This window comes from Equus caballus, chromosome 31 (assembly GCF_041296265.1).
Source record: "Equus caballus isolate H_3958 breed thoroughbred chromosome 31, TB-T2T, whole genome shotgun sequence".
Classification (NCBI taxonomy): Eukaryota; Metazoa; Chordata; class Mammalia; order Perissodactyla; family Equidae; genus Equus; species Equus caballus.
In genome coordinates this window covers 6,018,455-6,040,840 of record NC_091714.1, presented here as the reverse complement: position 1 = coordinate 6,040,840, position 22,386 = coordinate 6,018,455, and the positions used below count along the sequence as shown (strand labels likewise).

The 22,386-nt window shown below is 46.0% G+C and overlaps 1 protein-coding gene and 1 long non-coding RNA gene across 2 annotated transcripts in view; one reads left to right on the top strand and one right to left on the bottom strand.

Annotated features, from left to right (window-relative positions):
- PACRG (parkin coregulated) overlaps positions 1-5,853 on the top strand; it is a 459,179-nt gene extending 453,326 nt beyond the window's left edge. The window contains exon 5 of the mRNA XM_001500379.6: positions 5,361-5,853. Within this exon, the coding sequence (XP_001500429.4) occupies positions 5,361-5,521 (161 nt within the window). The 3' untranslated portion in view covers positions 5,522-5,853. The remainder of the gene's footprint in view (positions 1-5,360) is intronic.
- LOC111771380 (uncharacterized) lies at positions 701-20,971 on the bottom strand. The gene is made up of 5 exons (XR_011434464.1): positions 20,815-20,971; positions 20,464-20,622; positions 19,014-19,177; positions 18,265-18,406; positions 701-1,803 (listed from the first exon to the last, which is right to left on the bottom strand). It is a non-coding gene; the product is annotated as an uncharacterized lncRNA (long non-coding RNA).
- Between the last annotated feature and the right edge of the window lie 1,415 nt (positions 20,972-22,386).

The window sequence follows — 22,386 nt, the reverse complement described above, 5'->3', positions numbered from 1 at the left end:
ATTCACGTTCAAATACCGTGCATGCAAAGCGGCCACACTTGACAACACACCAGACTCCACACACAAATGGCCAGAGAAACAGTGGTAGACCAAGGGAGGGTGTAGCCAAACCATGATGCGTCAGCAGCAATTTATTTCAAAGCCTTGGTTTTTATGACTGTAATTTAGCCTTAGGTGCGCTGAGAGAATCGGTCTGCCTGGCTCACTGTCTGGTGCTGCCAAAGGCTACAGGGAATGTTGTTCCGTCAGGTTAATCATCGTTTATTTGTCTGAGGTATTTGCAAATTTCTACAGTTACTTAAAGTGCTATTGTACACCTCAGAGGTAACATGAACCATTGTTGTTACTGAGCACAGCCAGTTGCATCATGACATGGGAGCTTCCAAAAGTTAGAATTTAGTGTGAAGAAAGATGGGTAACGATAGTCTGGACATCACTTGAGTCATCCCTTATCATTTCCTGATTCACTCAGGTGGTTTTTGAGTTTCCCAAGCTAGTGTTTTCTCTAAGAATGTTTAGTTCCCTGGCTTTTGAAAGAACCCAAGTCGTGAGCAATTTCAGGAGGACAGGTGGGGGTGGGCACCGACGCTTTCCTTCCTGCGGACCCACTGTCTCTCTGTTGCATGATCCTGCTCGTCCCTCTTAGGATGCAAAGCTGCTGCTTCAGCTACGACTTGTGCAAAATTGACAGAAGCGCTTCTTTTCCCGAAATCGTGCCTATTTATTTTCTTATTCATGAAAGTACAGGTAGATTTCATAAATTATTTCATCTGTTGGCACCAAATGAATAATACTTCACGTATGTTGAATAAACATCCTGAAGAAAGCAATTGTGTGTTTTATATTTCTGATGCCTTAAATAATGCTTTCATTTCCAAATAACTCCTTTGTCTATTACTGTTCATATAAGAACATCTACACATTTAACATCTAAGAGTGTTTGTCAAAGCACATGAAAGTCAGAAAAATCCAAATTTGAATGGAACTCAGGATCCTGAGTCTCCCCATGGCCATCCATCCACTCTTTTACTGCTCTTCATGTCTCCAAGATAAAATGACTCGCATGTCTGACATGGACAAGAGTTCTCTTGGGACACAGGTTCCAGTGGCAATCTAAGTGGTAAGGGAGATGCCCACTGCACTGAGGCTCTGAGGTCAGGGTGCACAAGCCCGGACTTATTTCCATGGCAGGTGTACGTGATCATTGTATTCTCCAAGAGGACGGCCAGGTAGGCTTCCCCAACTTGATGACAAGCTCCCCAAAGGCAAGAGCCTTTTTTTTTTTTATATTGCATACCCTGCAGCGCCTAATAGAGTGTTCAGTCTACACAGAGAACATCATGTCATAATAACGGCTGTTGGTGTCACGACCAAAAGTGCTCTTCAGTGTGGTGAAGCAATGCGTCAAGGCCAACTGCAGCACCAACTTGGGAAGACCTTGCTCAGACTTGTCCTGATTTCCGGCTTTGCTTTTGATTTTTTCTTTTTTCCTGTAATAGTAGTAACTCAATAAAGGAAAAGAACAAATCTTCTACACAGTCTAGAAATTCCAAAAGTGCTAAGACAATATTTCATAAAATCCTACATGGTACATGTCCGCTGCCGGACCATGTCCACTGCATAGAAGTTATCTGTGTGAAATGTAAATGTGTCTCATAGACATGTCCTTTGCGGTGGCCCTTGGTGGTGAGGTGTTATGGCAGTCACTTCACAGCCACGAGCTGAGTTCATGGACCGGGAGAATACCGTTGCCAGATGAAAGACTGGGATATACGCGCATCCCAGTTCAGACCAAAATGGCACCTAGAAAGAGAAAGCATCCCGGTTAGGACAGTATAAAGAGGGTTAGATAGAAAAAGAGTATGTGTGTGCTTAAACATATTGCCTACATAATCAAAAACAATGTCAACATTCAGGATCATAAATGCACTTAAAATCATTCCTAACAGGGAACAACTTTCAAGCAGTAGCTGCATGCCTTCTGCACGCAAGAATCTTTGAGAAACTAAATCTGTTGTTCTACTCTGCTAGCATATTATCCCTTTAGAAACGCAAAGTCTGGTTTAAACCTTTGTTATAGTCCTATTTGTTTGTTTATAAATAAAAGATATCTTTTCCATCATCAATGTATCTTTCCAGCTGCTGGATATAAGATAGACTCCTAGTTTCCTAAATTGAAATGTCATATTCCTAATCAGAATTGACAATTGTAAGTCACCATCTGGGTTTATTTTAAAGTGCCGTATTCTCACAAGCGAATTTTCCAACAGCATCATATGTATTTAAAATGATAAGCTCAAGCTTACCACCTTAAATTCAGATTCTCAAGGAACCTGACAATATAGCAGCTTTGAAATAGACACCACATTGCTCACCTGCCTCTCAACGTGGTTTGACTCTGAACTTGCCCTGCCATCATTACAGCATGCAAAATAAGGGACATGTTCCCTTTTCGGTCTTTTTTTCTGCCCCAGTGATACGCATTCTGTAACCACAAAATATTCCAACTCCAACTCACTTTTTGAATAAGCAACTTCTATTCTGCTCTGTTCTCTTTATCACTTGGGTTTATACACTATTGAGAAACAAAAAAGCTACATAGTTTACTTACTCCTACAGTTAAATATTTTTTAAAAAGTAAGAATAGGTTATTATGGAAATAAAGTGTTGCTTGTCATTGTAGCATTCTGGAAGGCAGTGGAAAAAAGAGGGTGTGTTAAGCTTTCCATTGTGTGCAGACTTGCCAAATCCCCTCTGCCTCCATCAGGAAAATATGTCTGTCCCGTGATCTATTCAGTTCTTGACCTTTTGACTAATATGCCAACAAAAGGCACCATTTATTAGTGTTTAATTTACGTATCCTCGTCCATAAGGGACTGGATCGAGGCTGTCACAACTCAGCACCATCACCAATTATATTTCCCATGTGCTTTCCAGGGGGTTTCTGCTGTGGGCTTGGCTGTCCTATGCAAACCTAGGTCATGCCACCTTCTCCCTAAATCTACCTCTTTCGTGACCAGGAGGGGTTTATCAGGAATATCATCTGGGGACAGGAGGCACACAAAGATCAGCCAAAGACTCTCGCTGGACATTCCTCACCTTCCGATGGGAATCCTGGGAAGCTGATGTTGTTCCTAATAGATACGTTCTCCATTATCCATCTCCCTTGTCACACATGTTATCTGTCCCTGTCTCTCCTGCCCCTTTTTCTGACTCCTTTGTTGCTTTTGTCCTGTCGTCTTTTGGACTTTCTTCCTTAACATCTTTTCTTTACACCTGTAACAAATATCAGCAACTCCCCTCCAACACACACCCGCACAAGCTTCCTCCTCCTTCACTCTTAATTGAACCCAAAGACCTTCACCTGTTGGAAAGTTCCCCAGTGGATGGAAGTGGATTGATACCACGTGGTCCTCTCTAGTGGGCAATCCTGACTGCACTGACTCTTTTCTCAGACCACCCTACAAATCTCCAAAAAGAAAAAAAAAGGCCGATTCACTGTGCATTTGTCTACATTTTTGTTTCTAAAAAGTTTCTCTTTTGCTCAAAAACAATAGGGCAAGAACCCTTTTGTCCAAACATCTTATTTTTCATTTATTCTATCTAACTGTCATAAATGGATATTTTGGACGATCAATTACTCTGTAAATCAAACTTTAATGTAAATCCAGCTGTCCAGGTCATAGCAGAAACGCTCCCACCATGAAGAAGGAAAAAAGCACCTAATTACGATAGCTTTGTGAACCATTTTAAGTTCATTTTTATGAAAAATTGATAGGCACTATAGCTATATGAGTCATAATCTCTTTCTGAAAATTAGTAATATTTCTGCCTGCCTTACCCCCACCAAAAGAAACTAATCAGGAGAGCAATTCATTATCTCTGTGTTATAGAAGACAGTGATATTTCTCTAACAAGTTTCTGGAAAAATCAGGCAAAAGAACTGCTTATCTATGCTGTGTGGGATTGGAATTGTTACTTTTATTACTGATCTGAACCATTACTCAGTCTTTTTTAAAATGTCCAAAATAACTGGGCATTATATAACTCTATTATATTCACATTTAAGCAAGATAAACATTTTGGAGGCATATTTGAAATATGAATAAAATAAATACTTTATCTGGTAAAGCACACACTTTCAAGTTGCACCCTGTAGCAGTCCATGGCCTGAGCTCTCCTCCTCACCCGCCTCAGCCCTCTCAGCCCACACTGTTGCACTTGACTTTCATCGTTAGCTAAGACAGGGGTAATGTCAGCAGAGGCTCAGTAATGTCTCGCTACCTGGGAGAATAAATGTTGTTGAAGCCCTTGGAAATCTGTGAGTGGACTGCACCATGAATGTGTGTAACGGTTATCATTAGAGAAAAAACTCATGGGATTTATGAACTCTGGGTTGAAACAAAAGGTCTCCCATATTTGTCAGACTCCCACACACTTGGGTAATTCCTCTAACATCTCAGGGGTTGGGTGCGATCAGATACTTCCTATCCAGATGGTTTGAGAATGAGTTTTCTGTGTAGAGTGGAGTACTACTGCCACACACCTAGGTTCCCAAGGCCATCAAAGGCCAACCCTAGGACTTCCGCCCTCACAGGGCCTGAGAGGCACCTACAATGGTCACTTCCAGGTTCCGTCAGGCCAGGCCTTAGTGGGGTCCTCTAGGCACCCCATGGGGCTGACCACCTATCTGGACTTAGACTCCAACACTAGCAGTGGCACAAATTCCCTGTGAAACCATCACTATAACTGTCATCGAAATGTTCATTAGTCAATCAGGAGCAGCCACAGCAGGAAAGGCAATTTCCTCCTAGCTCACCTGCATCCAAGTGAGGCAAATAATTTCAGATAACTGAACACTTGGATTAGTGATACTTACAGCAGAAAGAGTTCACTCTGTGGACGAAAGCAACAAAGACACGGGTAAGGGCTGAGTCTCTCATTCCACAGTGTGTCCATTTCCAATTACAAAGGGCCAACACCCTAATCTGATGATAGAACATTCCTTCTGAATATACCGGGTTGGGATTTTGAAGGACTCAGGGTCCAAGAGGACACTCCTTATTGCAGTTGTCAGATTTGAGAAAGAGGTTCCCTGACTTGTGATCTGTACTATAACCATGATTAACTCACTTTCATTTACTCTATGTCTTTACTTTAGATTAATTTCCATCAGCTCCAATGTGGGATTTTGTACTTTTGTATATTTGGTACCACTCCTAAAACTCTGCAAGATCACAGAAAAATGTTAAATGCTATGTCTCCTAACACGCATTCAGAGAAAACGCTGAGACTGACGTGCAGGACCTTTTGGGAAACTGCAAAGAAATAACGGGCTTCTTTGTGTTTGCATGAACCAGTGAACTCCGGAGACGGCATTGACTACAGCCAGCAGAAGAGGGAGAACATCGGAGACCTGATCCAGGAGACGCTGGAAGCCTTTGAGCGCTACGGAGGAGAAGATGCCTTCATCAACATTAAGTACATGGTTCCTACCTACGAGTCGTGCTTGCTAAACTAACGGTGGGAACAGCTGGGAGTAGAGGAAGGCATCCCTCAGTGTTCTGATCATCTGTCTCTGCTGCTTTTAGCATCTCATTATTTGTGACTTCTATAGCTTTCTTTTCTACAGCTGCTAAAATAGTGGCTTGTGGGCCATGGGACTGTTAGCCCTATTGAGAGCAAGGCTTTCCAATACATAAATAGTGCCTGTTTCTTAGATTACAATAGTGTACTGTGCTTATTTGTTCTAAGAGAAGAATTGCTTCTTTATACAGCTCGCACAGAAGCAGGAGTCCGAGTTAAACCTTCAGTTGTACAGACAATAAAACTATAATTTTCATACGCAATTCAGCAATTGCTGTTCTGTGTCTGCCTGCCCTGAGGGTGATGTCAGAGGTTGTAAGGGAGAGTTTATGCTGACTGCTTAATAGGTGTTTGTCATGGAAGAGAAACCCCAGTTCAGCAGCACCTCTCTAGCAGCTGTGTGGAACAATGTGCTTTGACATTCAATAAAACTGTTGAATCTATATTCCAATTACAGAAGGACAGTTTCGCAGTCCGTTATGAAACTCAGCTATAAACGTAATTGATGCTTCTAGCCCGCTAGCGATCTGGGCTGGCAGGGGCTTTCCAGTTGACATTTGGGTGGGGTGGGGGAAGACTGGGAGAAGAGATGGGGGCAGGGTTAGGTGGGAAGTGTCACATGGCCAATCTTATTTTTAAAATGCTAGATTGAATCTTTGTCCTTCCGTAGTATGACATACCGCATCTCAGGACCCGATGTGTTATTGACAAAATGTTATCCAGCCGTTTGTTTAGGGCTCTCGATAATTTTTTAAAATGACTTATATGCATCTTAGTGATTACACCTTGAAACAAATTGAATTCTGTTCCTTGGCAATTCTTTCCTCTGCTTCTTCCCACCAGTGGAATGGGTTCTCAGAGCACATCTCTGTGGGTATGATGGTAGTATTTTGGAATTTTATTGAGACCAAAAAAAAAGACAAAAGATATGCACTCTTTTGTTTAACTGAGAAAGAGAAAAGGCACCCAAAGAGAAGACCAACTGTAAGACAATCCGTCCTGACAATGGCTTTTCAGGCACACCGGGCAGCCAGCTCTGGGCATCTGAAACCCAGCCCAGAAAGATTCATAAAGATGGAACACCAACTCCACACACCTGAGAAATACTGTACCTGCCCAGAAATGCATAGTCCAAAGTATCCCATTCTGTAGCAACGTGCAGTTTCCGCACAAAAGTGAAGAAATAAATGTGTTCCCCCACATACCGAACGTTGACCTCGAGGTTGTTGTCACTCATTATTTGAGACACAAGTTTCTAAAGGCAAACACCAAATTTTAAAACTGCCTCATTATTCATCTTCCTTGATGACTGGCTCAGCATATGAAATCTAGCATCTCAGCAGCCCCCGCCCTAGTGTCTGTAAGTGTTTTTTTAGGGTAAATGGAGATGCATGACCTGGTAAGACAAATTGGCTTTCATGTGAATATTTTGGAAAAACATAGCGAGAAGCAGACATCAACAAGTTAAGGCAGGTTTTCTCCAAACTATGATCTTCAATTGTACCCATCAGCTGTTGTCTTGGCATCAGTGATGTGATCGAAAAGAAACCAAAGTCCATGATGCTATTAGTTAGAATGATGGCTTCTTGGTGCCTTTGAAATTTCCTGCTGGAATTTCCGACATGGCTGTTAGGACTCACAGAAACAAGCCTGGTCTCTCAGAGAAACAGGCCTGGCCTCTCACTCCCCAACATGCTCCTGAAAACTGCCTGATGTAGGAGCCAGAAGACCTGCCACTGAGCCAAGAGCCCCAACTTTGGGTTGGAATTAGAACACCAGGGTTCATTTCCCAGCTCTGTCACTTATGAGCTGTGCTGCCTTTGTCAAGTTATTTGACCTCTCTGGGCCTCAGGTTTCCTCAGCTGTAAAGTCTAATGTTGTAAGGATTGAGGTGTTCCATGCAAGGTACCGAGTATCATTTCTCATACTTGTTGGCCTTTTATTTCAAAGAGAATAACATGAATAATGACTAGTTTCTACCCCAGCAAAGCAATACATATTTGGAAAATCTTCAGACAATATGGTGCTTCTTACAAAGCAAAGGTGAGTTCTTTGTCATAAGGAGATGATTTTGCAGAAAACCAAAAAGACTACAGAGATAGCACATGTTCTCTGGAGATTTTTTAAAAATATGTTCTTTTACTAGTATAGAAATAGGAATGGCCTGCTTTTTCACCTCTCCCCCCGGTGTGTCTTCCACTTCTCGCAAATAATTTCTGATCAACTCAAAAGGGAAGAGGGTTTCAGACCTCTGAGGGAGACAGTGCTTCTTTCACCTGCTACATTTTTACACGGGAACTCCCTTTCTGAGATGTCTAAGGGGGAGGCAAAGATGGAAAGTGGGGAATATTAAGCACCGGTGTCGGAGGCAGGGTTTTTGTCTGTCTCTTTATGACTGTGTTATATTTGCTGGAAGACCCCATCCAAGTGTCACAAGTTAGTCAAGGGAAGCAGTGGGTAAGGCCCTGGACATTCAAGTCAGTACCTGGGCGGGAACTCTGAGCCTGTTACTCAGGAGCCTGAGGGCCCAGTGCAAGTCACTTACACTCAGTTTCCTCACCTGTAACTGTCTCTGCTTCCCAGGGTCACTGCAAGGACCAAATGACCAAGGCAGGGGCAAAGAGAATAGGGCACAGCATGAGAACCCAGCAGAAATGGGTGTGGAATCTCTTTGCCTTGTGACCTTGGGCAAGTTAACAAAACTCTCTAAAAATTCAAATCCCTCATCCCAGAACGGGCTCGGTAATGTCCACCTTGCAGGTTCCGAGCATCATATGACAAAGGCATGCGAGTAAAAGGCTCAGCAGAGAGCTCAGATGGATAAATGGGAGCCTGGGGGGATTCTCCTATGAAAGCCGATAGCCTAGTGCCTGGAACAGCGTAGATGCTCAGACCATGAGCACAGGGAGGGCTCAGTTCTAACCATCCCCGTGGGCCAGGGGGTGGTCTCTGGCCCGTCACAGGCGTGGATCTTGGTTGTAACATGGGACTTATTGAGAAAGACCCCAGGGCTTTCACAAGCCTACCCTCCCTCCAGGAAGTCACCTCAGTGGGCACTCTCTCATCTGCCCTCCCCCTTCCCATAACAATGGAAGAACAGCACATAATTTTTATGGCCCAATTTCATCTTCAAAATATCAGGCAGCAATACAAAGTTCAAAACTTCTGTGAAATGGTTGCATGCTTAGAGAACGTGATTTTCAAAACTGAAGATTTCTTAAAGAAAGCCTTAGTCCTTCTGGGGTTTACTTACATAAGGTCTCTAGAGAAGTTCCCGTGTAGGTTGTGGGACACCTCAGAGTACTGGAATTTAAGAAGCTAAAACAAAGTAAGTTTAAGTATATTTCAATACCCACTGCGTCTCTTACTTCTTTCGGCTATTTTGAGATGTTTATCTCTAGCCCTTTCCAAGCAGAAGCTAGGAAGCTCAAAGACTGATGTTATTTTAAAGAAATAATATACCTGGGAAAATATTCCATGAACATTTTCCTAAACATAAATTTCTACTCTCTGATAGAACTTTAAATGGAGTCAAAAACTCTCAAAGTTTTTCAAACAATTCTCTCCATGAAAGCGTCCCTTTTCGAAGAAATGCACCAGTTAACCAAAGTTTGTCCAAAATGGGACACTTCCAGATCTAAACTAAAAAAAGACCCAGTTCCTATTCACACCAAGACAATTCATGCCCATTCTTTAAATATTGAGGGCCCAGAAGAATCTCTGTACCGCACAGCTCAACCAACCTCATTCCTTCTAAAATAGGATATTTGCGGTGAATTAGCTTTCTGGTTACTTTTTGTGCACCAGACTCAGCATTTCTTTGCTGTGATAATAAGCAGAGGTGAAGCCACCTGTCTTGTGTTCTAAGAAGGAAAGGCAAAGGCCATCTCGAAATGGGCCCCACTCCTCACTCTACTATGATTATTTGTAATCATGATGTTTTAATACAAAAGCAACTGTTCAGCCTCCTCTCTGCTCTGCAGTGGAAAAAATAATAATACAAGTGTACTTGGCTTTATCAAGAGCACTTTCCAACAGGAGAATACATATCAGTGTTGAATCTGATTCTAAAAATATCTCGCATCGTCTTTGTCTCTTTTGCAGTCTGAAATGTGTGAGTGCGTACAAGCTGAATGAAGATACGAAACACAAGTCAGTCTTTGTTTTTGAAAACTCCCAACTAACAGTGGTTTGCCCCTCCAGGTCAAGCGCTGACGATGACACTGAAGTGGAATACAGTGGCTATAAAGTCCATAAGATCACTTAGCATGGTCTCCTCAGTAAGGAATGAGTCTATGTTTTTGCTCACACAGTGTTGTCCAATTTAGATTTCACTACTGATGTGGTTTGCATCTTTGTACCAGTTATTTGGCAATTAGCCCGTTCTCCATCACTGGTTAATGATGTAGACAGGTATGTGCTGGAACGTGCTCTTTGCACACTGGCTCATTTGCATTCTCCGTTTCAGGAGTTGCTTTTTGCTTTCCCCAGCGGGAGTATTTTTAAGGTTCCTGGATTCTTTATTCACTTTTACCTTGCCAATTTTCTGTAAGTTTAAATCTGGGCGAAAGGATTTGTTCTCTTCCTGTGCTTGATAAGTCTAAAAATTTATTACTTCAGTGTCTTTTTTATTTACAGAGTATTGAGAAATATCCCCTAGTCTTGCCTAAAGAATCTGTTAGAAGCTACGCACCCTCTACTCAGATAAGTGCACATTACACACAGTATTTTGAAGAGGATTTCAGGACATTTTCAGATGTTCTAATCCCCATCTATGCACCCCCACACACCAGATTAGGAACTCTTTTTGTTAGAAGGTGAACCCAAGTTCACCCACTAAGAAATGGCAGTGCTTCCACTAAGAGAAGGAGAGAATGTGCCATGTACCCGCTTAGCAACCATGGCCCCAGGGAGGCTGGGATGAATTCCATTAAAGGATAAGCCTGTTGCTTGGGGAGATTCGTTGGTGCTCAGACTCACAGCTCCTTATCTCCCTTGCCGGATCCTTCTTCTCTTCAGAAGCTCTAAATATTGCAGGATTCAAGGGCTTGGGGCTCAGTCTCTTCCTTCTCTATCTCCACCAATGCCCTAGGTCATCTCATCCAGGCCCATGGCTTCAGATGCCATCTATACACACGATTCTCAACTTTAACCCCAACATCTCTCATTCCCACTGAACATTCCACTTGGATGTCTACAGGCTTGTGAAACCATACGTATGAAACCAAACCCCTGGTCTCCTCCACCCTCCGATCCCCTCCTCCCACCCCAGCCTGCTCCAGCTCAGTCAACAGGAATTTACTTCACCACTTACTCAGCTCTAACAACCCAGAATCACTCCTAACTCTCTTTTTCTCAGATCCTACATCCAACCCCTTACAAAGCCTGTCTGAAAAACCATCAAAATAGACCCAGTATCTGGCCATGTCCTGACTCCTCCTGCTCCGGTCCCATCACCAGCTTGCCTGCTTACTGCCTCCCCACAGGGGTGTTCTGCACAGAAGTCCATGACCCTTCAAACACAAATCCCATCGGATCACTGAGCAGCTCTCAACCCTCAATGACCTCCCGCCTCCCGTCACTGAGGGAGAATTCCAAATCTCACTGCGGCCGACACGCTACATGCACTTGGTGGCCCCTGGCTACTCCTGACTTCATCCCTGACACTCTCCCACTTCCTCGTGGTGTTCCAGCCCCTCCATGTTCCAGCTGCACTGGTCTCGTCCCTTCTCACCTCACGTGCAATCCATCAGCCCCACACACTTCCCTCAGATAGTCATGTGGCTCCCTCCTTTCTGGCTTCATCCTATCTCTCCTAAATGTCACTTCCTCAGAAAGGCCTTTCTTAACCCCTTTTCCTCAAACTCTCTCTTCCTTCTTTTTCTTCACTGGCCTCAAAATACTGGTGAGTAGCTGACACGATAGTACATATTTGCTTGCTGGTTTGTGGCATGTGGCTCCATGAGAATAGGGGGTTTGTTCTGCTCCCCATGGCATCCCCCTTGCCAGGAGGCATGCCTGGTGCAGAGTCAGCACTCAGTAAACATCTGTTGAATCAATGAATGAGTGGCCCTTATAAAAATGGCACAGACGGTCCACTGTCAGGCCAGCGAGTTAAGGAGAGGTAGAGCCCCTCCTCACACACGCCATCTAACGGGCAGAGGACACTGAACTTCCTCAGGGTGTCCTGTGTCAACAATACTGCTGTCCTCAGGAAAGAAGAATGATCGCGTACGATTCATTGAAGACAACGCTCAGACTTTGGAAAATTTTAAAAGGCTCTGCTGTCGTGGGGAGAGACATTCATTATTCTGTTTAAACCAAGTCAGAGGAAAGTATTTTAAATATCCTCCAAAGCTCCCGGAAACACAGGGCCCATCTGGTTGTTCAAAGACAGACAAATGGCCTCCGCGTGAGCTGTAACATAAGCATCACTCTGACCCAGGGCGCTGCGTTGTGGGCTCACCGTCCCCTCCTCCCATATCTCTCGCTGGGCTCCTCCAGGGAGACTGCACAGGACCACACGGATGAGGACGAGCAAGGCTGCAGCCAGTGCACAGGCCATTTCCAAACACCGCCCCATCGTAGGGATGCTCCCGTAGGGGAGTCTGAGCACAAACGGACTCACACGTCCATTTCAATCCACGTTTCTCAAGGAGGCTAAACAAAAGCAGCCCAAGTGTCTTGACCTCATTGACACCCAGAGTTACCGACCGACAGACCCTAGTGCAGTGGTTCTCAGAGTTGGGTCTCTGGCCCAGCAGCATCAGCATCACCTGGGAGCTTGGCAGAGATTCACATTCTTTGCCCCTGCTCAGACCTGCTGAGTCAGAAACACCAGGATGGGGCCCAGCATCTGTGTCTGAGCAAGTCCTCCAGGGCATCTGAAGTCTGGGAACCACTGTTCCAAACCAAGGTTTCTGCCCTGGGCGTTCATTCCAGCCCTTCTGAAGGCCCAGCTAAGCTGAAAGTCGAGGCACAGCCCCACAGGCCCAGCCTGGCCACTCCTGCTGTTTTCCATTAAGCACTAGGGCTCTTCATTTAGGGAAATTAATTGAAGGTCGCCTTTAAGAATAGCAGAAAAGCTTCAGCTTCTCTCATCAAGAAGATAACTAAATTGTCCTCAGTCTAGAGAATGAATAACAGGTGTGCCTTAGAAAAATATGGCTTAAATCAATCAGTATAAAGCCAATAGTAAAAACCCTATCATCTTTGCTTCAGGTGTTATTAGAAAAAAAAAAGGCCTAAAGTTTTCCTCACTGTTCAAAAAAGCATTTCCAAATATTCAATTTAGCTGTCATCTTTATACTCGAAACCTAAAAAAAAAATGAATCATTTATATTAATACTTGAAACTTTAAAAAAAATTGAATCATTTATATCAATACAGAGAAGGAACTTTCTAGTAAACTCCTCAAAAGTTGAAGAATTAGGATCAGCTGTTCTAAAACAACTCACAAGTCATTTTGCTTTTCAGACACTCTTCTTCCTGAAATAAGATGTCTGTACTCACACTTCTCCGTGGCCCCAGGTTTAAAGCCTCTGTGGGGTGTGAAAACAGCCTACAGCTAAAACTGGGTCCACATACAGCAAGGCCCATGTGTGTCACTTGATTCAATTAAATGCATAATAGGAGCATTCTAGAACCAGAGCTTTAAAAGGTCCTTTTGTCTCCTCCTTCATACATCTGGGGACAGTGAACACTACATTAAAATGCAGCCAGAAAATTGTCCCATACAGAACTTTATTGACAAAAAGGTAAATTTTTAATAACCCTTTTGTAGGCTGCATTCAAGAGGCGGAAATATGTCCTATGAGCATAATTTTTACAGTCCTCATAGGAATTCTCCATATCAAAAGAATGTTTTCAGTTGAGAGGGAACCCAACTGCAGAACATTCCTGAACTGTGACAATCTTTGCCCCAAATCTAATCTATTTGGTGGATGTTGGTTTGTCGAGGGGGGGTAAACTAGCCCCCACCAGAGTGATTTTTTCCTTCATTCAGCACACACAGAAAATGACCCAAACAGCAAAATTGATTAAAATGCTTCATTGGGAGGAAACAGACTGAGTCTTTGGATTTGCTTAAATATCTTATAACATCACTAATGCAGCAAAGGCCACACATCTAACGAATGCCACAGCGTCTCCCAAGAGGTCTGGGAGTTGTGACTGAATGAAGCCTTTCTCTGGAAAATAGCTGTCAGAATCTACAAAGCGGTTACAACACTTAGAGAGCCTCCCCTTCACCAGCAGCAAGAGGGGCCAGCAAGAGGAGGCCCCACCTCGCAGGGTTGTCACGGCCCTTAATGGGATAACGCATGTGAAAATTTACAGCTCTCTGCAAACATGGAGAATTATCAGCTCCTCTCTCAGGGAAAATCACATATTCCACTGCTTTTCCAAAAAGCAGTAAAATCTGAATCCCAACATTGGTTCACAGAGGTGCTGTTTAAGTAGAACCAAGATCTCAGGGGCTTTGTGATACCTCCGTGGGTTGTTTTTAAAACCAGGAGGGGGGTGTGTGTTTGTCCAGATAGTCTAGACTGGCCTGAAAAGAAAGAGATCTAATTCCAATCTAGAAGGCAGAGTTAAGCCCAGAGAGGGGCGAGGGGTGGGAGAGCGTGGGAGATGTCAGTTGGGATTTGGTTGGGATTCAGGTTAAGGTTTAAATCATAGCTCCACCACCTACCCTTGTAGACGATGTTGATCTTCCAATACTGGCCCCAGAGCCTCAGTTTCCCCATTTGAAAAATGAGAGGAAAGAATACTTCAGAAGGCATTGGGAGGATTAAATGAGGTATTTTGTGAAAATCACTTAAAACTCTGTTGAGATTTAATCTTTCGATAGAAGACATCCAGAACATATAACTGTAAATATCTTATAAACATAGAACAAAAAATATGAATATAAATCCATACACTGAAATCCCAGACACTGATCTCAGAACACGTGGCCATTTATGATGAAACAACATGTGATCAGTCGTGTGTTCTGTTCAACGTTGTATGGGTGTTACATCACTGACAAGAGAGGACACCACACAAGGGGAGGCCTTTTTGCTTATGGCTGAAAAAACCAAGACATGCAACTAAATTCTTCTCCACGTTTCACACCTGTGAAGTCATTTTCGGTGTTACTACAGAATACCAGAAAGCATTTATTTTTAGCCCCAGTGAACATAGCCTATTGCATTAAAATGTTTCCTCAGCATTTTATTAGTGACAATGTCAGCTCAGCTCAGTTCAGCCTACAGAGATGGGTGGCCTCCTTTTATTCACAAACACCTCCCCACTCTTCAGCACCACCATGTCACGTTGGCTTTCTTCTGTGAACCCCACAGTCTTACGTCACGTTCTTCTTTCCGAGAGCTCTCCGTGCCTCTTAGTCTTTAAAACTTGATCGATAGTCAGTGGTTGGGCAAACACTTTTTAATTTCCCAAGAACCACAGACATAAACCAGGATGAGAAGTAGCCAGGATTTAATCACAGACGAGATTTAATTTGTGTATTTTAAGCTTCTTAGGAAAGTTGTAATTTTCCTTCAGCGCTACACAATTAATCCCCCTGGCTTCATGCACGTGTGTTGGGAACGTCATTTGTCCTTGGCTTGGAGGAGAGGGCTGAGAGATTGGTTTCCTCCTGTTGGACTCAGGATGAGATGCTCTTCACAAGCAAGCCTGACGTTTCCTCCCCTCTCCAGAAATGGACAGTTCCAGGTGTGGAGGACTCCCTGCTGACTTGGGACCTTCAGGCAGGGGAAGGAAGCAGGGGGATTCATGGGGTCTGTGCTTCTGTGTTGATTCTGGCTCCTTATCGACAGGGCACAACCATTGCTCCATCATTCAAGGCTCCTTTGCAATCAGGGGTCCAGGCTTTGCATGCTCTCCTTTTTTCACTTTAGCCAAGTTTGTGCCCCCTGCTGCTCACTGCGCCTCTGCCCCAGTGCAGGGGGAGAAGTGTCATAAATGACATCAAGAACCCGAAGGAACCAGGACGTGCGGCCTGGACAAGGGTGACTGGAGGACAAGGTGTGGCCAAGAGCCCTTGAGCACCCAGCACTTCCTAGAGATTACTGCTAAAACTCACAACAACCCCACTTCCATCTTAACAGAGGAGGAAACTGGCTTTCAGAGAAGTTAAATATCTGGTCCACAGTCACACAGCTGGGAAACAGTGAAGCCTAGAGCGCGGCCCGGTGCTGTGTGACTCCCAGGGCCTCACTCTTTCCACCACACACGGCCTGGAGCATACCTGAGGGAAGCCCGGTGAGCTGAGGCTCGCTCTGCACAGCCGGCTCGGAGAACAAAGTCCGACCCTCGAGCTGAAGGTTTGGGTGAACGCCCAAGGCCCCTGAGATATTTAAGCTGGACTCAAAGCTGACCAGCTGCCCCAGAAGGTAGAGACTTGCCCCCACTTTGGAAACTTCAAGAAGGGTCATGACCATCAGACAGGGTCAGAGGGGGTTCCCACACTGGGCAGGAAGTCGGCCCACAGAAACTCAGAAGTCCCTTACAAGCCTAACATTCTATGAGTCCGTACAATAAAATTAAATCCTTCACGAAATTAAGAAAACTGTAAAGAGCAGTTGATCCAAAGGTGGAAGCACCAAGGTAGAAAGGAGGTCTTACCCCCTGCTCCCCATCCCCCACCCCCCCACATTGTGCATCCCCTCCTGGCGCCTTCACCCCACCCCCAGATCCTGATCTAACCACGACTTCCCTTGTGGGGTTCAGGCCAGCACGGCACCTCTAATGGTTCAGAAACTGCCCTCACTTCCGTCTCCGTCTCCTTTTCCCTTCCGGGGGGCACAAGGGACCTGCTCTGAGCAGGAATTCAGGAGGCCAGGTTCCGACTGGGCTCTGCCACCAAACCCTGAGAGCTCTTGGCCACGTTACCTAAATCCTCTGGGCCTCAGTTTCTCCTTCTGTAAAATGAGGTGCTAGGGCTGGATCTTGACTCTAAAGTTCCTTCCAATTATTAGACTCTGGGATTCTAATCTGTACATGCTAGGGAGTAATGTACTCCTTCTCCCACGCAGCACTTGCGGCCCCTCCACGGGCCTTTGGAAGGGAGTAAATAAAACCAAAGGGACTCCAATCTGGGCCACTCTGCAGGGGAGGGAGCTTGTCCCCCAAGGACGCTGAGGTCCCTGCCTCCCTCGCTGGCCTAAAGCTTTTCTAGGGGAGGAAATGGGACTTGACCCAAGGTTGTGTGTGGGGGCCTGGGAATGTGCCATCCCAGAGTGAGCACATCCTGTGCCAGCCTGCGGCCCTCCCAGGCTCCTGGGGGCACCGCTGCCAATGGCTGCTTTCACTGAGCCTGAAAGGGGCCGGGGCTCAGACACTTTCTCACAGCTCCTCTCTGCTGGAAGGAGAACTTGCCATGGCAGTCACGAAAAGAAGCTGTTTTTGTCTTTTCTTGAGCTGCACTTTCTTATCCATCAGTCTTTCTTCTCCTCTTCCCTCTAATCCTTTCTGGCCTGCTGCAGGCACACCCAAGGGGCTGGCCTCGTCTTAGTGATCTCCCAGGGCAGGGCCCCACGCTGGGCCTGTCACAACGAGTGGCTTCCCATCCTCCTTGTTATTGTCCCTGAATTTCCCAACTTATTTTCTCTCATAAATCTTAAAAGATTGCAACTGCTGCTTTGGGGGAGCAGTTTCAAGTTCAAGTAAGGGGAGGGGGTGACAGCAGCTTATTCTATAGGAATAAGGAGAACAGTTTGAGCCCATCACAGATGAGAACAACCCGGAAGGGGAGGATATCTTTGTAACGCGGATCCCCACCATATAAGACAAGGCTTTGTTGCAAGAGCTCTCTCTGGATTATAAGTACATATTTTCATAATATCCATTCATTCGTTGGTCATTTTTGGCCAGATGTGTTTTAAACCCACACTTAGAGGTAACGTGGAGTCTCCAGAGGGTGGAGGGTCCTCAGCCTCACTTTTCTCTCGACCCCTCAGGGAGCATCTCACTCAGAGGCAGGAGCAGACGGCTGGGGGCTGGAGCTGCCATAGCTGTGAATTCCTCCCCTCCTTTCCCTCCATCACCGCTTCTCTCTGCCCCTTTTCCCATTCCAGCTTGCTTTTCTCTTCTTTTCCTCTTTTTTCCTTCTCTGTGGCCTATTCTAAGGTCTTCCAGTGAAATTCCTGGGTGGCTCATAGGTCCCCAGAAATAGACCAGTAAAGTCCTCCCACAACGAAATGAGTCACTGTAAATGAAGGGGGCACATGAGTGGGAGCGGGGGGGAGCACTGAGAGGACAAGAATGAGGGCTGATAAAATGAGAGGAGACACAGGGCCATGCTGTGCTGGGCAGGGATGTGAGCTCCCGGTGGTTACCTGGGACTCTGAGTTGTTCTCTTGTAAACCCTCTGAGCTAGATCAAAGGAACCTCTGCCAAGGAGGGTATCAGAGGTTACTTTGAAGAACAAGATTCAGTCCACCTGAAACTCCTTGACGTCATGATTCTCCAGTGGGCAAAGATCCGATCCCAGAGGCTGTGCCTCATTTCTTCCCTCTTCTCAGCTGCAGTCTCTGCCCTTCCACTTCCTTCCCCACCAAGCCCCATAAGGTGAACTCTTTAGGGCGAAAGGGTCTTTTCTGCCTTTTCCCTACTCCCAACCCCGCCCATCCCCTGATGCATGAGAAGTCCACCTGCTAATGAGGGACTTACCAGAAACCCAGAGAATGGGAATCAGGAATAACAAGATGAAAACATATCATTCTGCTTCTTCTCAAAGATCACCTCCTATCCACGGATCTTTGATAGTCTTCACTGAAGGATGAGCAAGAAATTCAATTGATGTGCTGGATGCCTATTTGAATAAGTTCAACAATAGTTATAGTGCTTATTAATGGAGAGAAATAAATATTAATTTTAAAAAGTTACAGTCACAAAAGAATATACACAAATGACCAATAAGCATGCAAAAAAGTTCTCATTATCATAAATCATTAGGGAAATGCAAATTAAAGAACCACACTGAAATACCACGGCACACCCAGCAGAGTGGCAAAAAATAAAAAGGCTGGTGATACCAGAACTCCCATGCATTATTGATAGGAGGGTAAATGCTACAACCACTTTATGACCCATTAATTTCACTCCTGGATATTTACCCAAGAGAAACGAAAACATTTGTACACAAAATTATTTGTACAAGAATGTTCATAGAGCTTTATTTATAATATCAAAGAACTGGAAATAGCCCAAGTGTCCATCATTAGGAGAATAGATAAACACACATTCATACAATACAGTACAACTCAGGAAACACAACAATGAACTGCTGACACCTGCACCACCGTGGAAGAAACCCAGGACTCTACTGACTATAAGAGAATATGCTGTCGATTCTATTAACATGGAGTTCCAGAACAGGCAAACTCATCTATAGCAGAAAAAGCTGAAACGGTGGTTACCTCTGGGTGGGCTGGGACCGACTGCAAAGGGGCACACGGGAACTTTATGGGTGACGAGAATGTTCTATATCTTGAGACAGGTTTCGGTTATACAAGTGTATGCATTAGTCAAGAAATCAGCAAATATACATACAAAATCTGTGTTTCATTGTAGATTTGTTCCCCTAGAGAAAGAAAACACTGTAAAATGTTGGAGGGAAAGAGTTATGGTTCTTCCTGGAAATGGTCTAGGAGGGAAGTGGAAGTACGCCAAGGCCCCACCTCACAGCAGCGTGGGAGGTGGACCATCACGGAGGAGGCAGGGGGCTGGTGGGAAAGCACGTCTCCATCACCCCACAATAGTGGGCACAGTGTCGGGAACCCAAGGACAGGACTTCTAAGAACTGGAAGTCTTGGATCCTTGCGACCCCCGAGGGGCAGCAATCAGGCTGGCTCAGCAGGCCCTGCCACACTTCCTCTCCCAGTGCCCGCTGCCACCAGAAAGGGCGAGTTCCTGTCTCAACTCTCAGAATTGTTCAGGTTTCGAAAACCTCACTGCTCTGAGGAGCATTTGAGGTCATCAGGTGCCACTTCCCACCCAATGCACGAACCCCAGCCACCATCCCCACACCTGGCAAAGGCCTGACGTGGATCCACCAGATGTTGCATGCTGTCTGACATGAGGCACTCAGAAGTTCCTGCAACGCTTTCTACCCCAAAACACTTAACTGGAGTCCATCAGACGTCCAACATGAGCCCCAGTTCACAGGCACCACAGGGGAGAGAGGAGCAAGCTAAACAACTTCACCAAGCAGCACAGACAAATCCAGGAGGGGAGACATGATGCAGCATAACTGGCCCCAAATAAGTCAATGTCATAAAAAGGGAGAGCGATAGATTAAAGAGACTTAAGGGACTTCGGCTAAAATTAATGGCCATGGATTGGTTGCTGGTTTGAACAAAGCCACTGTACAGAGCACACAGTTTGAACACAGACTAGGTGTTAGATGAGGAGAAATAAAGAGGCAGAGATCATTGAATAAAGCAAGTAAAAAACAGTGTGTACATTTTGTCTCATTTTAATATATATTGTTTTCAGAAGAACATGCTCTAAGATATCCATCGTGGTGGTCTCCAAGGGGTAGAGACAGGAAAGTTTTTACTTCTTTCTGTTTTGGCTTATCTCTATTTTCTAAGTTTCTACAATGCATATGTTGAAGTCCTGACCCTCAGTACCTCAGAATGTGAGCTTATTGGGAAATCGGGTCATTGCAGATGTGATTAGTTAAGTCAGGATGAGGTCATACTGGAGCAGAGGGGGCCCTAATCCAGTATCACTGGTGTCCTTCTAAAAAGGGGAAATTTGGACATAGAGACACACACACAGGGAGAACGCCACGTGAAGATGAAGGCAGAGATTGGAGTCATGCTTCCACAAGCCAAGGAATGCCAAAGACTGCCAGCAACCCACCGGGAGCCAGGGGAGAGGCAAGAACAGATTCTCCCTCACATCTTCAGCGGGAACCGACCCTGCCCACGCCTCGATCTTGGACTTCCAGCCTCCAGAACTGTGAGATGATAAATTGCTGTGCTTTGAGCCCCCAGTCTGTGCTACATCGTTCCCGCAGCCCTAGCAAAGTAACACAACAGCCATAAGAAGGAGAAATTACTTAAATTTAAAAATCTATATAGAAAAACGGGGCCTGGGTGGGAGGCTCCTGAGAGACGGGGTATAAGCTCTCACGTGTCAGGAGCTCCTATTTCACAGGGCAGTAAGTTTCATTTCATAAACAGCTTTAATTAGCAGAACATTCTTCCTTACATTAAGCTGAAAGCTGCCTCCCCAGCTCTCCCGCCCATTGATCTCATGAGTCAGTCTCCTCGTGAGTCACTTCTGCTCCCTAGAGCAGGCAGAGGAAGCTTTAGTTCCCGGGGAGCCTCCAGAAGCAGCGCAGCCCCGCTCTCTCCCCGCCTCCTCTGCTCCCACCAGGCCCCAGCAGGGGCACTTTCCCTTGGATGGCACCAAGGGTGCTTGGGAGGGACAAGGGACGCCCAGCCAACGGGGTCCCAATACCCTCAAAGAGCCGCCGCCCCCATGAGCTCTGAGTCTATTATTATAATGAAACACCTCATTCTCCCATTACGTGGCCCTAGGCTGGGCACAGAAACATGAGCTGATCGGGGCCCAGCAGATCAAAATAACTTCCAAGAATAACCCGGCCTGCGCTGCTCCTCATGCGCTGTCCGGCGTAAGCCAGGCCAGCCCCTCCACTTCCTCTCTGAACTCCCCAGGAACGAGGTTATCATGTCTCACACACTGAAATTCAATAAACGGGAACAATCAGAGGAAGTGTGGAGCTTTCTCCACATAGGGAGCTGAACGGGACCGTGCTTATCAAAGGGACAAGATTTATTCAGTTGCCACAAACTTCCAAAGACTTCCTTTCCAGAAGAAAAGCCGGAGGAAGGTCATGTCCTTCGGCCACCTCCGTTGAGCCAAGAGCACCATCTGCTTCGCTTCAAGCAAAGCTTCAGGCCCTCCCTCACCCCCGGCTCCTAGATCCAGGACCGTGGGGGGGATCCATCATTCAAGGGGGGCCGGGTGAAGGAGGCACAGTCTACAGCATGGGGAATGCCATACATGTCCCTGTCACTACCTGGGAGAGGGGAGGGGAGGAGAAGAGGGAGGGGAAAATAAGTAAGAGAGCAGGAGAGGGGAGGGGAGGCACATGGAGGGGAGGACAAGGACGGGGGAGGGGGGAAAGGGGGTAGGGAGAGGAGAGAGGGGGAAGGGAGGCAAGCAGGGGAAAGAGAGGAAGGAAAGGAAGGTGGGAGGGAAGGGGAGGAGGACACCTGTGGCTTTCTCTAGGCGCTCTCTGTACAACCCGGGCCCTCGAGCCCGAGCCCCACACCCTCCAGATGGTTCTCCCTGCCTCTGGGCCCCCCTTCCTTTCCCTCCCGCAGCAGAGGAGTCTTCCTACAACCTCATTTCCATCAATCATCTTCCCACCCCAGCGCCTTCCCTACGTCTCCCCATCAGAGTAGAAGAAATATTCCAGCCCAGGAGACAGAAGCTCTCGGTCACCTGGACCCAAGCAGGCCCCACGTCCTGTCCCAGGCCCTCGCCCAGGCCACCCCTTCTGGTGGAGGGCCCTGTCCTCTCCTCTCCCGGGTGGCCAGGTAGAGCCTCCCGCGAACCCTGCTGAGCTGAGCAGGCCTCTCCTCCCAGTCTCTGTACCCTGTGCTCTCCCGCTCGGATGTGGTTAACCTCAGTCCCCGCGCACATCCCACCGAGTTCGGTGAGCAGAGAGCACCGCAGAGCTGGCTGTGACTGGGGGACCAGCACCCTAACCAGAGCCATGGGCTGCACAGCATCAGAGCAGACACCCCTTCA